Source organism: Tripterygium wilfordii, chromosome 6, assembly GCF_013401445.1.
Source record: "Tripterygium wilfordii isolate XIE 37 chromosome 6, ASM1340144v1, whole genome shotgun sequence".
Classification (NCBI taxonomy): domain Eukaryota; kingdom Viridiplantae; phylum Streptophyta; class Magnoliopsida; order Celastrales; family Celastraceae; genus Tripterygium; species Tripterygium wilfordii.
The window spans coordinates 8389949-8406925 of NC_052237.1; the positions used below are offsets into that span (position 1 = coordinate 8389949).

The 16977-nt window shown below is 37.6% G+C and overlaps 3 protein-coding genes and 1 non-coding gene across 4 annotated transcripts; 1 reads left to right on the forward strand and 3 right to left on the reverse strand.

Annotated features, from left to right (window-relative positions):
* Positions 1–1085: 1085 nt before the first annotated feature.
* On the forward strand, positions 1086–5824 carry LOC120000804 (importin subunit alpha-2-like). The gene is made up of 11 exons (XM_038848943.1): positions 1086–1496; positions 2236–2332; positions 2402–2493; positions 2607–2738; positions 2937–3122; positions 3479–3642; positions 3763–3841; positions 4226–4354; positions 4463–4590; positions 4693–5067; positions 5235–5824. The coding sequence occupies exons 1-10, from the start codon at positions 1287–1289 to the stop codon at positions 5063–5065; spliced, it is 1590 nt and encodes a 529-aa protein (XP_038704871.1). The 5' UTR covers positions 1086–1286; the 3' UTR covers positions 5066–5067; positions 5235–5824.
* A 1529-nt stretch (positions 5825–7353) lies between these two features.
* LOC120001006 (GATA transcription factor 15-like) lies at positions 7354–8696 on the reverse strand. Its single transcript, XM_038849220.1, has 3 exons — positions 8389–8696; positions 8168–8278; positions 7354–7799 (listed from the first exon to the last, which is right to left on the reverse strand). The coding sequence occupies exons 1-3, from the start codon at positions 8407–8409 to the stop codon at positions 7491–7493; spliced, it is 441 nt and encodes a 146-aa protein (XP_038705148.1). The 5' UTR covers positions 8410–8696; the 3' UTR covers positions 7354–7490.
* A 4548-nt stretch (positions 8697–13244) lies between these two features.
* Positions 13245–13661, reverse strand: LOC120000678. Its single transcript, XM_038848804.1, has one exon. The coding sequence runs from the start codon at positions 13659–13661 to the stop codon at positions 13245–13247; it is 417 nt and encodes a 138-aa protein (XP_038704732.1).
* A 2840-nt stretch (positions 13662–16501) lies between these two features.
* Positions 16502–16575, reverse strand: TRNAT-UGU. Its single transcript has one exon. It is a non-coding gene; the product is annotated as a tRNA-Thr (tRNA).
* Between the last annotated feature and the right edge of the window lie 402 nt (positions 16576–16977).

The window sequence follows — 16977 nt, forward strand, 5'->3', positions numbered from 1 at the left end:
TCTGACATGCCATATAGTTACTTTTAGTGAAACCCTAAAAAATAAGAATGGTTTCCCGCCTCTCTCTCCTATCTTTTGGAAATGTACTTTTTTTTTCTCTCTCCAACTTTTGTTTTAAGGTAAGGTTCTTTCATCATCTTTCTCTCTTCTAGCTCAAGTTCACCACTACCCATACGACATGTTTGTCATCTGGGCACTGTTTAATTATCATTTAGGCACTGTTTGTGACGTTGTTGGTCCCAAAAGAACCACAAAGAGATGAGAAACAAAACCCAAAAATCCCTACGAGTTTTCATCCACTGTAATTACCAGAATACTGGATCAAAAAAATTTATTTTCTTCACGTAGAATATTCATTCTCACTAAAAAGATTTTTATTTCATTTTAATTGTGAAACGACGAATGTCAGGCACGTTTCGCAAATACCTACCGTGTTGGCACTTGGTAGTTGAGTTGATCCTTATCCAAGCACAAAGCTCAAGTGGAGTATCCCGTAAATTAACCAGGATCATTGTTTAATTGTATTTCTCAGAGCATCCACAACGAGATGATTTTAGAGTACTTGAGATGATACTTTCTTGATAAATTAAGTGTTAGATGTTCACAATGGGTACTTGAGATGGTACTTTCTTGATAAGTTAAGCACTCTATACACACTTGTGATAAAAATGACACTTGAAAAATTAGTTTATGCTTGATCTTTGAAGTTTGTGGTAATTGATGCATAGTGAAGAGAGATGATGAAAAAGGAAGAGAGATGTGATGAAAAGTGTGATAAAAATGGCACTTGAAAAATTAGTCCATGCTTGATCTTTGAAGTTTATGGTAATTGATGAATAGTAAAGAGAGATGATGAAAAAGGAAGAGAGATCTGATGAAAAGTAAAAGAGATGATGAAAAGGAAGAGAGAAAATAAAGAAAATGAGTATAGAGTATTGAAATATATGGAATGTTAATGAATAGTATAGGTTGTGGACTCAATCACCCAATTAAATTGTGTCACCTAAGAGAAAAGAAGAGAAAATATAATTTAGGAAGATTTGAAGTGTGTCCATAAGTTTTATCGCTATGATGCTTTCAGACACCTTTCGAGTTTCCACTTGTTTGTTTGTTCCCCTCCTTTTTCTCTTCTTCGTAGTCTCTCCGGAAAAAGTTAAAATTAAAATTAAATTGAAATCGTCTCTAAAACCCCTCTTTAGTTAGGGTTTCGAATTCATCAAATCAAATCATTCGAGCAATCAGCTTTCCCCAGTCACGATTTCTCTCCTTTTGGTTGACCAGTAAACATGTCGCTGAGGCCGAACGCTAGGACCGAGGTCAGGCGGAATCGGTACAAGGTGGCGGTGGATGCGGAAGAGGGCAGGAGGAGGCGCGAGGACACCATGGTTGAGATCCGCAAGAATCGACGGGAGGAGAGTTTGCAAAAGAAGCGACGTGAGGGGCTCCAACCGCAGCAGATGCCTGCCTCCATCCACTCATCAGCTGTCGAGAAGAAGGTAACTCTTCAAGTTGTGTTGGATTCGGCTGTCTTTCTGTAGGTTTGGCGGGGTTTGATGCAATTTTGGGTGATTTAGCTTTTGGAATTTTGTCATTCGTAACTAGGGTTCGATTTATTTGAAACTGGATCAGATAAGGGTTTCATTCACTATATTGTTTATGATGTCTTTTATTTTTTCCCTTTGGCTTCTGATTGTGGAGTTTTTTTCTTCGCGTTCTGATGATCAAATAACTACCCAACAGCTGCGAAATGTTATTTCTCAATGGTTTACTTCTTCCCACAGTACTTGCCTACTCGAATTGGCTGCTTTACCAACGTCAATTGGCTAATCACTTGGTCATTTTTTAAGAACTAGGAGTTGATTTTTTTTTGTTCATCGGGTTCTTTGGTTTTGGATTGTGAGTTTTTGAGGCGTATTATGATAAACATACTATAAGAAGTGCTCAGCTGCTGCCAGATTCTACTGTTGAAAAGTTACTTATTGTGATGCATCTGAGATTAGGGTTCGCTTCTAAAGTGTATTATTAATTCAACTTATGGGTAAGCTGTTCACACCTACACCTGCCTCAACCATGAGTGAGAGACGTAAATAGAGTTATTGGAGTTAAGCTTATGGGCACTCCCTCCCGGAACCCTGAAAAGACCAATATTCTGGAATCACGCATTGTGACTCTTTCATATGCTGTTGATGATCTATTGATTTTTTTTCTTATCATTTTAGAACTGTTTGAATGCAGTTGGAAAATCTACCAGCCATGGTTGCTGGAGTTTGGTCAGATGATAAGAACCTACAGCTTGAGGCCACTACCCAGTTCAGAAAATTGCTATCGATTGGTGAGCAATTGGCCCTTTTAAGTGTTTTAGTTATCCAATAAAATAATAACTTTGATTTCATTTGGCCAGAACGCAGCCCTCCAATTGAGGAAGTTATTCAAGCTGGTGTTGTTCCACGGTTTGTTGAGTTTCTTATGAGGGAGGACTACCCACAGCTTCAGGTTTGTTTATTTCTTAAATTATTTTTCTTTTTCCTATAAGTGATTGTCACCTATATTTATTGATGGAGAATTTATTATTATTTCTTAAAATTTGTATTGACTTTATTTTGCAGTTTGAGGCTGCCTGGGCTCTTACAAATATTGCCTCTGGGACATCAGAGAACACCAAGGTTGTTATTGACCATGGTGCCATCCCAATCTTTGTGAAACTTCTTGCTTCTCCTAGTGATGATGTTCGTGAGCAGGTAACTAGTGAAAAATAAAAAGTTTTTGTTTATCGTATATGTTATGTTTTGATTGCTCACATGATTAGTTTAATGAGGGCTCAACACGCGAGTGTTTATGTGATTTACTTTTGGTTTGTCTTTTGTGGCGAACTGGCGATGCAATCTTGGATTTTGTTTGATGCATTTGTTTTGTTTCTTTCTGTTTGGAACATGCAGGCTGTGTGGGCACTGGGAAATGTTGCTGGTGATTCTTCGAGATGCCGTGATTTAGTCCTTGGACATGGAGCTTTGCTTCCTTTATTGTCACAGCTTAATGAGCATGCCAAACTTTCCATGCTGAGAAATGCTACCTGGACTTTGTCAAACTTTTGTCGTGGCAAACCTCAGCCACCCTTTGATCAGGTTGGATATCTTTTGATTTGTTGTGGAACTGCTGATTTTAGCTGGTGTATTTAGTATTTTATTTATTGAGTAGTACTTTTGATGCCATTTGTTTGTTCCTTAACTGTCATTTATTCTCTTTAATGATGATTATGTTTTATTTGTGGACATGATTATCTAGGCTCTATTTTGTTTATTTGTACTTCTATAGTCTCTGTAAGCTTAAACATTCCTAGAGTTTCATAAAGCCTCCTTTATGTAACTCACTGTGTAAACTCTCATATTTTAGCAGTAGATACTCGTGGTTTTAAATATCTTTTCCATATTGGGTTCTTTTTGTTAATTTGTTTTTCATTCTCTTTCAAATTACTGTACAGGTTAAGCCTGCACTTCCAGCTCTAGCACGTCTTATTCATTCAAATGATGAAGAAGTCTTGACAGATGCATGTTGGGCACTTTCTTATCTATCTGATGGTACAAATGACAAAATTCAAGCTGTTATTGAGGCAGGGGTGTGCCCCAGGCTTGTTGAGCTTTTAACGTGAGTGCTTCCCCCACCCCCCCCCCCCCCCCCCCCCCCTCTAAGATTTGGCAATCAGTGCTTATGAATTCTGTTTTAGTGTTATGAGTTGATTTGTGAAATTTTATTCAATTTCCTTAGGCACCCATCTCCTTCTGTGCTTGTGCCTGCCCTTCGCACTGTTGGAAACATTGTCACTGGTGATGATATGCAGACTCAGGTATTGGTCATTTTGAGGTCTTATTCTTCTTCCTTTCAATGGCATATTACATACAGAGTGGTACTGTGTTCCTTTCAATTGGCCATCTATAGATGGAAACTAGATAATTACAAGCCATAAATGTGGATAACATAGGGGATCTCATTGGCTATAATTAATTTTTGTTATGTGTGTGATCATGCATATGAAGGATTATAATTTTGAACAAGCCGTTTGTGTTGGATGTGTTGCATGTAAATAGCTAGATGGATCTTTGGCAGAGATCCTTTAATTTTAATCTTCGTATGAATAAGTGATCATCTAACTGTTTATATGATGAAGTGATCATCTAAGCTAAACATTGCTAGTTTCTTTCTAAGAAGTTAAAGTTTTGATGTCACACAGTGTATTATCAACCATCAAGCATTGCCTTGCCTTCTGGCACTTTTGACCAATAACTACAAAAAGAGCATAAAAAAGGAAGCTTGTTGGACTATCTCAAATATCACAGCTGGCAACAAAGAGCAAATTCAGGTAATATATACAAGTTTATCATAATTTTTTGTTCTCATGTATATGAAGAATGGAGGTACAACTTGGTTCAAATCACATTTCTTTATAAGTTATTCACAAATTTTACAGTCTGTAATTGAGGCTCTTATTATTGGCCCACTTGTTCATCTGCTTCAAAATGCTGAGTTTGACATCAAGAAAGAGGCTGCATGGGCAATCTCGAATGCAACATCTGGGGGTACACCTGACCAGATCAAGTATGAATAATGTCACATTTTAAAATTTCCTTTTTTGTTATTTATTAGCAGACTAAGATATGCACTTCATTGTCAGTCCTCATCTGTATACTTATATATCAGGTACCTTGTAAGCCAAGGTTGCATAAAGCCCTTGTGTGACCTTCTCATCTGCCCTGATCCAAGGATTGTTACCGTCTGTTTAGAAGGTCTTGAGAACATCTTGAAGGCAGGAGAAGCTGACAAGAATTTGGGTACTACCGGAGGTGTTAATCTATATGCTCAACTGATTGATGATGCTGAGGGCTTAGAGAAGATTGAGAACCTTCAGTCTCACGATAATACTGAGATATATGAGAAGGCAGTGAAGATTCTTGAGACATATTGGTTGGAAGAGGAGGATGAAACAATGCCACCGGGTGATGGTCCTCAAGGGTTTCAGTTTGGAGGTAGTGAAGTTCCGACAGTACCTTCTGGTGGATTCAACTTCAGCTAAAGGTATGTATTATGCAATAATTGGACTGCGTGATCTCTAGATTGATTTCTTGGCTCTTCCACTCTCCTCCCTTGAGATAATTTGTTTTATTGAACACTGCATTGGCTAGCTACCATATGTGTATATGTCCTTGGAGTTCAGAAATTCATGTGTAGTTTTTTAATCGCAGAAATTGTAGCTGGTTTCTATCTATCAGGTCTTATGATGGAGAATGTTTGGAATTGAGTACAATCGGACATTGTTGGAGTTAAGGTCAGGGGTCTTGTCATCATGTCTTGGTCCGTTGTGGTCCAGTGTCCTTGTATGGTCGTGAGGGTTTCTTGAGAGTCTTCGATTTACCACGTGAATAGATTATTTTGGTGGATGGGGACAGGCGGGTGTATATGAGCATTGGCCCATTTCCGCAATAAGCTGAGTGATGGGAGTTCTCTCTTCTCATCAAGTGGCTCTCCGTGGAGGTTGGCCTCCTCTTGTGAAGATGATGCTGAGTCTTTATTTTCTTGCGTCTCAGTTGTCCTAGTTGTCATAGTTGTGTCTTTGTATGCACCGTCTTTTGTCGTGGGGTGATTTTGGCACTCCCAAAATGCTTATTTATATTAATTCTTATTATTAATTGTGATAAATTTTTTCTTTATAGGGTAAGTTGTATTGTCATGATTTCTTGTTTTCTCAAGTCTTTTTTGAGTCTGTAGCCTGCAATATGTACTGGTTCTGATAATGCAAAAGTGCCAAACGGTATAAGACTCTTTTTGTTATTGCCAATCTTTTTGGTTTTGCCTTTGCTCCTATCTTTTAACATCTACGCACTCTCCTTTTTGTCAAGTTTGACATGTTTGCTTTGCCATCATCAGCATCATTCGAGTTAGAAGTTGTGTTGCCGCTACTTTAAGCCTCTCTAGAAGTTTAGTTAAAAAAGACAAACAACTCCCATGCAATGTGTCGGGTTGGAGATAGACAGGTTGTATGTAAACTTTACATTATGTGGGGAGATTGTTTCCAATTAATTGAATAATTAATTTGTAACCTCTGTTGTACCTCTGCAACGCTACCAGTGGGCCAAAAAATTGTAGGTGGTGGTTCTATGATCCTATCTATTACACCTGAAGCTTATGTGTGATCGTCAGATGAATATGTTGGTTGCAAAGACAGTGAGATTGTGAGTGTTAAGATTCCGAGGTGGATGGAGTTTTTTTCTCTTAGTATAATTAAATATTAGTATAACACTGACTTCAAATTTATTACCAAAATAGCTCTTCACATCATTAGAATTGATGTGATTAGTGTAGTGTTTTTACAATTACATCAGTGTCAATATCGTGATTCAATGGTGTGATTCAATCATGTCAGTGGTAATCACATCATTGTTAAGTCGGTGCTAATGGTGTGATTACTTGTGACGCCGCTAGTAATTACCTAAGTATACCGGTGTGAGCAGAGAGATCAAACCATCTTCTTCTCTCCTCCTACCTTAGCTAAGCCTACACATGGGTCGATTTTGGGATAATACCTCATCCGATCCGTACAAGTTTGGATTATGCTTCATCCAACCCTTAACTAACCTGTGGTTGTGGCGGGTTGGGTCGGTTTGGTTTCATGCGGGTTTCGGGTTGGGTATATAAGGGTTGGGGTTGGGGTCGGGTTTATAACAGTTTTGGCTTAGTTTGGAACGGGCATGGCCTGGAATCCTGGACATGCACATATGGCCCAAATTATGAAATAAGCCCAAAACTAATCAAACAAAATATTCAAATATTCAGAGTGAGACGTGAGATGAGAGAGGCTACAGTAGTACTGGGTTTATAACTTACACACAAATGACAAAAAGACGACGTATTTGTGTTGTGTATGTTTCATATATATATATATATATATAACAACGTTGTTTCATGTGAATAGGGTAGCGTCGGGTTAACATGGTTCGGGTTAAAGTAAATCTATATCCGATCCGTTATTTAAACGGGTCACCTATTTCAACCTATATCTGAATTGTAGTTTGTCGGTCAGGGTCGGATTTACCACGGTTTGGGTCTGGTTGGGCTGGGTTGGGTACTGGTTTTAGGAGGCCTAACCTTAGCTTTGATTCTGTCCAACCAATCGAAGACCCCACGCACACAAATCTGACTCAACAGGGTATGCAAATGTCAAACAGACAATATCCCTTCATCATCAATTTCTAGAGTAGCATTAGCCCTACATCACCCGACAGTACTTGGTTTCTGATTTCATCAGCAATAATTTGTCCGTAAACTTAAAAACAAACAATGGTGACTCTACTTTCCTTTGCATTTTCAAACTTTCAATTCTGTGTCTTGAAAGAAAAATTGATAACAGAAAACATTTTCGACATAGCCATTGCTTTGCATTTCATTGGAATGAGAAACAAACAGAGAAACAAAAACAAAGGGTATAGTTTTCTTTTCCTCTTTTAATCAAATACAGAACCACAATAGAGTGCCATTAGTGAAAAAGCCGCTTGTTTTTCCTCCTCCCCTAATTTACGTCTCCTCTGGCACCTCTGTTTCTTCACCACTCTACTCTGCAACAGCACTTCCTTCCCTAAAGCCATCAACTTCATCTTCCAAGGCACATTCCAGCCGTCTCCATTATGCTTCCCTGCAGCGGCGACGGTAAAGGTTTGAGTACGTAGTCTTTTCTTTTTCCTTTCTCCCCTGTTCAAACCCATTAAGGCTCTTCTCTGCTTCCTGTGTCTGATCCCACATGCATTACATAGTGACTGCAAATCCAAGCTTACAATTATCAGAATCATAACCTTGATCAACAAATCAACAAAAATTTACACTTGAGTTTTTTTTTTTTAAAATGAAGACACCGTATAACAAACCGAGATAAATACAAAAATCATCATAAATATATATCAATTCCAAGCAAAAAATAACCTATATTATATACCCATTCAGTGAGAGACTCACCAAGTAAGTGAATCAAATTTAAAAGGAATATATAAAATAACGAGACAATCACAACTTAACAAGAGCTAGAGAACCAGACCCCCCAAAACCCACTGGAAAATAGAGAAAAGAGAGTCAGAGAGAGGAATTTTAAAAAAGAGGTTTGAACAAAAAGGGTTTTCGGATTTCAGACCTTGGGTCCAGAAGGGCCACCCCTCCACAAGGGGGTCTTGGTGGTCTTACAATCAGTACAAAATTTCTGGCTCTTCGTCTCACTCACATTCTCTTCACCAACCGATGCTTTCTAAAGAAAAAAAAAAAGAACAAGAAGAAAAACAATGATGATTAGCAACAAAAGGCTAAATGAAAAGGGCAAAGGAAAGCAAAAGCTCATAATCGTTAAAGACCACCCACCTTTTCCTTCAGATGATCCATCACATTCGCATCCACCAAACAAATTCTCCAAGAAAAAAAATCAGAGACGGAAAGAGAGGAAGAGAAAGGGAGAGAAAATCATCAGGTCACAAAGTGGGTCTCTTTTGAAGGTGTAGTAACTTTGTACGATCAAAATCATTCGCTTTAAAAAAACAGAGTGACCCACTATTGTGTAAGACAAAAAAAAAAAGAAGTAAAGAAATCAGAAACAAAGCACCACCCTGATCCTGCAAAGCACGAAAATGGCGAAACAGAGACTGAGCAGAGAGAGAATACAAATGTGAGAGAGAGACAGACAGACAGAGGCTCTGTTTGGCATAGCAGAAATCTTGATTTTCAATGTTAGTAGAAATGTTGTGAAAAATATAGTGAACTTATAAAACTGTGAAATATGTTGTGGGGTGTTTAGTGCACTAAAAATTGACGCTAAGGAAAAAACTGTTGAAATAAAGTATTATTATATTATTTTTATTTTTTTATTAAAATTAATCTAATAAATATAATTCTTATTAATATTAATTTTAAGTATTAATTAATAAATATTGTTAATTTTTATAGTATTAAAACTGTTAAAAATAATTTTAAGTATTAAAATTATATTTAAGCTAATAAATATAATTTATTATTAAAATTAGTTATAATTTGTTTTTATATGAAAAAAGAAATTAATGTTTTAAATATTAAAAGAAATTAATGTTATAAATATTATTTGTAGGACCCACAATATTAAAAAATAATAAACCGTAATGATGTGTGGAGTCCACATCATTAAAAAAACAACAAAAAAGAAGCAGGAGGCTAAACGCCTCCTGCTGTGAAAGAAGCTCCATTTTCCTCTAGCGGTAAGGCTGGGACTGAGTCGGTTTTATCGGTCATTACCGGTCAACCGACCCATTATCGGCCAAACGATAATTAACCATCAACCGACCCACAAAGTCGGGCCGATAATATCACCCGACCCATGTATAGATGGGTCGGTTGATGGTTTTTAAAATACCTTAAAGTCGGTTGGTCGATAATTATCGGCCAACCGACTATTTTAAAAAATTAATATAAAAGTATGAATATTAACTATATTATTAGTTAAATTAATATATATTACCATATTATTAGTTAAATTAATAAAATTATGCTTTTAGTTTTTTCCTCATTTTATTAATTTATATTTGATACAATTAATACTTAATAGATAATTACATATTTAATTATTTATATATGATGAGCTGAAAGTCGGTTGTTACCATCAACCGACCCATTGAGCAACCGACTTTGTCGGTTGTCAACCATTACCCGACCCACAAAGGTCGGGCCGATAATGGTTTTCATATTTATGCAAAGTCGGTTGGTCGGGTCGGGCCGATAATTGGCCGATAATCAACCGACCCGACCCAGTCCCAGCCCTATCTAGCGGATCCGCTGCACCGTTTGGTGCAACGGAAGTTGACAGCGGTTGGTGCAGCGGATCCGCTCCCGGATCGGCTGCACCAAACAGGCACAGAGTATGCGCTAGAAGGTGGTGGAGGATATGCACAAAACCCTAGAGCCTTAAATGATCCTCTCTCTCTGTTTTTTAGGGTTACACCACGCCCGCCAAATTTTGTAGATGGGCGTTTGCCACGTGGACCCAGCAAGGTTGTGTGCTTCGTTCGTACTTGCGGGATGTCCAAATAAACTTGTACTCGCCCGTGTGATCTTTTAAGGCAAATCCATGCTCAGGCCTAGGGCCCGCCACTCAGGGTATTTTTTTTATCGACTAGTAAAATATTCTTAGTGTGAAATTTATTTTACATATAAGAAAAGATTTATCTTTTTATATGAATGCATGTTTGCTTTGGGGGAGTCCCTGTATTCCCATTTGTGTTTTAATCATAAAAGAATTGCTCTGCTTCACATGTTCAACAGCAGAAAGAACAAAAAATCTAATGAGAAAAATCGACAAGTAAAAGAACAAAAACCCTAATGGGGGAGTGGCCTTAAATGGTGCAAAGTTTCTCCCTATATAACCACAAGGCAAGGATAATGATATTTTGATCATCTTATTATTATAGTGGACAAGAGATGGAGGGCTCTAAAGGCGAACCATCTCGTTGTCTGTGCTGTGGACAGACCACAAGAGGGTTTGGAATTTGTCCGAAAAAACAAATAAAAAAAACCCCTAAACCTTGAACCAATGACCACAAAAACCACCATCCTTCCATCTTCAATTGTCTAATGAGCAATATTTATTGTCTCAGAAGAAGAGGGAGCCTGAGAAAGAGAAATGGAATTGACCCATGTCCCAACCGTCGAGCTCTATTCGAGTGATTCCATCAAAAGTAGAGCCTCACAAACTCCATCTATATATATATATATATATATATATAGGAAATTGATAAATAAACCCCCTATTTTAAACCCCCTCCCCTAGGTTGTCACTACTTATCATGTCATGTCTTCTCTTTTATTTATTTATTTTTTTTTAGTATATGTCATGTCTCATCTCACATACATACACACACATATATAGATATATACATACATACATACATATATATATATATATATATCAGAAATTCTCCTATGTGGACCAAAAGTGTGGACCAAGTTTGTGGACTTGTTTTTCAACCATAGATGTGATGGGTCCCATAATAAATGTGTGGCCCCCACTTGTGTTGTGATTGATTACAACCATTGAATTTTGGTCCACAAACTTGGTCCACATAGGAGAATTTCTGATATATATATATATATATATTACGTGTATATATACATATACATATAGGTGAGAGAATATATATATACATTTATTAATTTAAATGCTTTGATTAAGATTTTCTGTTTGGTTTTTTTTTTAATTATTATTTTTCTTTTTAATTTTTGTATAAAGAAAAGAGAAATTATATTTTTTTGATATTAATTTCATAATTTTGTAAGACATAGACAATAATTTATTCAAGTACATGAATAAAAGTTTCGGATGAAGATTTGATGAATCCATATGAGTGCATGTACGCATCTAATCGTTCCGCATACGGAGTCGCCCATGCAGTTGCATAAGTATGCATACAGTGAACCCATTCGGGTGTGATGGAAGGCATTGGATAATTCCTTGTCAAACCAACTTTGACGTAGTGATTACCATTTACGTGCCCTATAGCGATGGCAACGCGTAGATAGGGTGATGGAGGAGCTGTACGTAGTGGTAGATATGTCCAACTCTCTGCATGATGAAGAACATGCAATATCACATTGTATGCAGAAGCAATCAATAGACCCATGTTTGGCATTGTCATCCAGTGCTCAAATGGTGCTGCAACATCATCTTGAAAAAAGTTCAGTGAGTGTTTGACACTGTATGCCCTCTCTTCACCGCCAAGTATTTCAACATATTGTTTCCAAAATGCGTCCAACTCTGCCATCAGGTTATACAGAACAGTGGGCCATTCATCTTCCCCATGACCAAGACACACAGCTATCGATCGAAAGCCGTAATTTCCATCAGTTTTTACATCTTGTACGTCCCTAATGTAAGGATGCAGTGTAGCTGAAAACTGATCAATATAGGATCGTAAAGAGTAGTTTCCCTTTCTTAACATCGAACTTTCCTGTGTAGAGAGAGACTGAGTATTGTAAATTGAGGAGCAACTGTGTCTCTCTGGTTCATAAGATTGGAAAAAATAGTACTAAAAAATCATCGATTCGGGGCGTCCGGATGAGGAACTGTGTCTGTGAGGCTCCTGAGGCTGAATAAAATCACTCCCATCAATGACATATGCTGTTGGATTGTTATGAGTGTTGGTGGCTACCTTTTTCTTTGTGGATGGATGCCCTCTAGTGTTGGTCTTCACAGCCGGTTCACGAAGAGAAGTTGATGAAGGTCTGAATATTTCCCTCAATTTCCTTAGCCAACTGACTTTTACATGTCTTGGCTGCTGCTTGAAATGTTCTGTGAACATTTGTACATCAGCATTACAGTCAATGTCATCCTCTTCAATCGACTGACATTGCATTAGATCAAGCTTTCTCCAAAATTTATCAATGGCATCAAGCGGTACAGTATGACCTTCGCTCACGTACATGGCTTGTTCGTGAGCACACGGTAGTCCATAGCTCCTACGAAAGTGACATCCGCATTTGTAAGCAATCTGTCTAACATCTTTTGATCGCTCAAACTCAATCAACATCAAATTCAACGCCTCGATTGAAACAAAACCACATAAATCCCGAAGGTGCGGTATATTGAATCGGTGTTGGATGATGGTTCGACTTCTCTCAATGCTGGCTTTGATAGCTATGTCCTGAGACAAGATAACCTGATGAATCCATGACATGGATCTCTCCAAGTCTGACTGTGACGAGCACAAATATCTTTTCAGCTTGGCATGCTGACTCTCGACCCTATTAGTTGTGTGGTTCCCGAAATGCATATATCTGTCTGTCCAGGCAGATACAAACATCTCTTTATACGGTGTCAGCCACACATCTTTCAGATATTTCATCACTGCCGGGAACTTCTGTAAGACTACTTGAAGGCGTGCCATATTACTCATGTACGCGTTTTCATTTTCAGACTCGATCACCGTAGTCCACATGCGGTAAAATGCATTCCAAACTCTATTGTCTTGTATTGATGGCTTGCATTTGGTTAAAATACTTTGATAGATATGCCATCTATAGAGTAGTTTCGAAGCCTCTGGAAATACCTGAGCACAGGCTTTCATCAGCCCCAACTCTCTATCCGTAACGATAACTCGTGGGCTAGTGCATCCATGCATTGCAGATCGCAAACATTCCAAAGCCCAAGTATAATTGGGCTCTTTTTCTGAGTGTAAATATGCGAACGCTATGCGAAAAGTCTAACTAGTTGAGGTAACACCAACAATTTCAAGGAGAGGCAACCCATGCCTGTTGGTCTGATATGTCGCATCCATCAACAATACGTGTGGGAATGCACGCAATCGATCTAGCGAGCCAGGATGTGCGAAGAACAAATCTGCGAGCTCATTGGTTGCATGGTTTGCTCGATAATCGAAAAAATATTCTTGATCGTTGAGGAATGAGAACACAACTTGCATTTGTGATTGACCCGATCTCTCAAAGGTCATGTGCTTCTTGCGTGCATTATATATGGTTCTGATAGTGCTCACGTTGTTCGAATCTCGGTTTTTCAACTCCGCCAATATGTCCCATGACTTGGCATTTTGTGCAAACATGTCAACCATAATTTGAATTTTAGATTCAGAAAGCCGACCAAGGTATGGATGTCCCTCCATATATAATGCAGGATCATGATTATGCTCCGCACACACCACCTCCAACATCCAATCATCGTCTAGCTTCATTTTCCTCCCTCTCAATTTGAACGGACATTCTATTTTTTTGGTGCCAGTCTGTTTCGTTGATGGTTTATTGCTCTGGTAATTGCCACCGCGATCACATTTGAATTGTAATCTGTGTTTTTTGCCGAACCCACCAATATCTGATCTATAAATGATAATGATCTATCCCAATTTGTGTCCAGTTTGTTGAACCCACTCGATCATCGATTGTCGCGATTTGAACACCTGATCAGTTTCAAATTCACATCTATCGTTAACTTTGATATTATCGATCATCTCGTCCACATGTTCGTCTTCTTCTTTATTTCGGCTGAGATAAAATCACCCTACGAACAATATAATTTACACTGAGTATTTACAAAAAAACAACAATATAATTTACATCAGTATATGTATTTACCTGTTCACTTGAACAACTTGACAAGTGGTAGTCGAAAATATCACTAAAGTAACCCATATCCACAATAGGTTCACTCTCTTTTTATCTCAAAAACAGACTACTTTAAGACTCTCTCTCGTTTTTCTCTCACACACTACTGCTATCTCTTACAGCTTCTTCAAATACTCTGCAAACTCTTCTCAATTTATAGACATATATGTGTACACATGTACAGACAGAGAATATATTAGGACAGAGAATATACAATGGATACCCATATACAATTGATAGATAGATATAATTGAAAAGTTATATATATGTATATATATATACAGAAATTCTCCTATGTGGACCAAAAATATGGACCAAGTTTGTGGACTTGTTTTTCAACCATAGATGTGATGGGTCCCATAATAAATGTGTGGCCCCCACTTATGTTGTGATTGATTTCAACCATTGGATTTTGGTCCACAAACTTGGTCCACACTTTTGGTCCACATATATATATATATATATATATATATATATGTTAGCATGACATGACAAAAGGGGGGGTCTAAGATGGGGGTTAAAGTAGGGGGTTTTAATAGTGATTGGTGTGTACATACAGACATATATGTGTACACATGAACAGACAGAGAATATATTCTCTGTCCTATACAGAGAATATATTCTCTATCCTATACAGAGAATATATTAGGACAGAGAATATACAATGGATACCCATATACAATTGATAGATAGATATAATTGAAAAGTTATATATATATATATATACACAGCGGGTCTCCTATGCGCAGACCCGTAATTGGCAAACTATGCGGGCTTTCGACTCAAGCCGTTGGATCAATTGAAGGGCTTAGATTAACATAGGTAATAAATAAATAAATAAATAAACCAAAAATTTAAATTGGTGTCAAATTAAGACTAGTGTGAAGTTAATGGACTGTTCTGTGACTTTTGTCTACTTTCTCTTTCTCTCTCTTTCGTTTTTCTTTTTCTGTCATCATTTTTTTTTTGTGTTTTGGTGGGCAACCGGCACCGCCTAGCATTGTTGAAATGAAAGACTAGAAAGACAATAAATCTTTTGACAAAATTCATTAAAGATCTAAGGTAGGGGGGTTGAAAGTTGGGGGTTTGAATAGTGCTTTCCCACACAAAATTTATATCAAAAATTGAAGCTTTGTTGTTGACACACAAAATTATTTCAAAAAAGGATAAGTTTTCAAATGGTCCCTACATTGATGAAATGATCAATTTTGCCCCTGAATTTCATGTAGAAATTTAGCCCCTCAACTTTCAATAATGTACTTTGTTAGCCCCTAAGTTCATTTTCCGTCAATTTTTACTTATGTGGCTCCTTTTTATGACATGACAAATGGAAATAATTTATCCGAAAATGACATGGAAAAGAGAAATGCTTGATTTGATTGAGATGAAACCCTAACATCTTATCTTCTTCTCCCCTTTGCCCCTAACCCTAAAAATCCATTTTATCAGTCATTACTAAAATTACCAGTAAAGGCCGCCATCACTTTATCACTAGGAGCAAAAATGGTGATCTCTGCGATGTCCTTAGATGGAGGAGGACGGGAAAGAAGTGGAAGTGGAGGAGAGCAAGGGGAGGCTGACCAAATCGTACTTAGGCAGTGTCAGTGGGATAGAAATTTGTGAGTGAAGGCGTCTGTAGAATCCAGTTATCGGAACCGAATTTTAGCGTCAGAATCATGGAAGTGAACCCAGAGGTGGAGAGGATTTTGGTCGCCATTGATGGAACTTTCCAAAAAAATTAAGATACAATTTTTGACACATGTCATATTTTTATTGGTCCACATCACACCTATAATCCATGTTAGCCGTCTGAAAATTCACATGTTAGTAAAATAACGGCAAAAATGGGCCACATAAGCAAAAATTGATGAAAAATGGGCTCAGGGGCTAACGGAGTACATTATTAAAACTTGAGAGGTTAAATTGACCCTAAATGAAGTTTAGAGACGAAAATGATCATTTCATCAAAGTATAGAGACCATTTGAAAACTTCTCCCTATCAAAAATTGAAGCTTTGTTGGGTCATGAACACATTACTTAAAGATTCTAGTTATGGTGCCTCCTAACCATGCTTGATACGTCGTACTTGCTAGGATGGGAGGGGCTCCAATTTCGTATTCTAATTCTCTTTCAAAAATCACGTTAAATCATGATTTTTTTTAAATTACATATTAGACTTTAGAGTTTAGGATTTATAGCTTAATTTGCAGTGTTTAGAATTTTAAATTTTTTTTCCCAAAATCTTTTATATTATAATATTATGAGCACCAAAACAACAAACTAAACTAGGAATTGGAGCCCTCGCCCAAATAACACAAAATTAACTAAAATGTTTATTAATTTTTGCTCTCGTTGAGAGTCGAACTCAAGACCTCCCGCTTACAAAACGGGTGCTCTAACCAACTGAGCTACGAGAGCTACTTGGCGTCAACTTTTTTAAGTTGTTGTCTTAACCTACAGAACGGACAGTAGAGTAGAAGAACTGAACATTTTGAGGCCTGTTCTATCAACAAATAACATTTATTAAACACAACTTCCACGTCTCCACATGGCCCGTCTTACCACAGAAGGTAAACTCAACCAATATCAGTGTCATTTTTCTTGCTCAGTTCCACACGACTTTCATGGTTCTTTGGCTGTAAGTTTAGGTCTAATGAATCATCATTTGAATCTAGATTACAGACAACACAAACTTTGATCCCTATCAAACTGGCTACAGCATGGCCCAAAGAGCGAGGCTCCGCTGTAAATGGCGTTCATGATCCGGTCGTTGAAAGTGGAAACACGAAAACAGAAGGGACTTGTACAGAAGACACCTAA

What these genes read in the sequence shown, in the direction of transcription:
- LOC120000804 (XM_038848943.1), top strand. Translation starts at nt 1,287, where the DNA reads ATGTCGCTGAGGCCGAACGCTAGGACCGAGGTCAGGCGGAATCGGTAC. An exon ending in CATCAGCTGTCGAGAAGAAG is followed by an intron (nt 1,497 to 2,235) that starts GTAACTCTTCAA and finishes GTTTGAATGCAG; the next exon opens with TTGGAAAATCTACCAGCCAT. An exon ending in GTGATGATATGCAGACTCAG is followed by an intron (nt 3,842 to 4,225) that starts GTATTGGTCATT and finishes GATGTCACACAG; the next exon opens with TGTATTATCAACCATCAAGC.
- LOC120001006 (XM_038849220.1), bottom strand. Translation starts at nt 8,409, where the DNA reads ATGGATCATCTGAAGGAAAAG. An exon ending in TGGATCATCTGAAGGAAAAG is followed by an intron (nt 8,279 to 8,388) that starts GTGGGTGGTCTT and finishes TTTTTTCTTTAG; the next exon opens with AAAGCATCGGTTGGTGAAGA. An exon ending in GTGGCCCTTCTGGACCCAAG is followed by an intron (nt 7,800 to 8,167) that starts GTCTGAAATCCG and finishes TTGGATTTGCAG; the next exon opens with TCACTATGTAATGCATGTGG.
- LOC120000678 (XM_038848804.1), bottom strand. Translation starts at nt 13,661, where the DNA reads ATGGAGGGACATCCATACCTTGGTCGGCTTTCTGAATCTAAAATTCAA.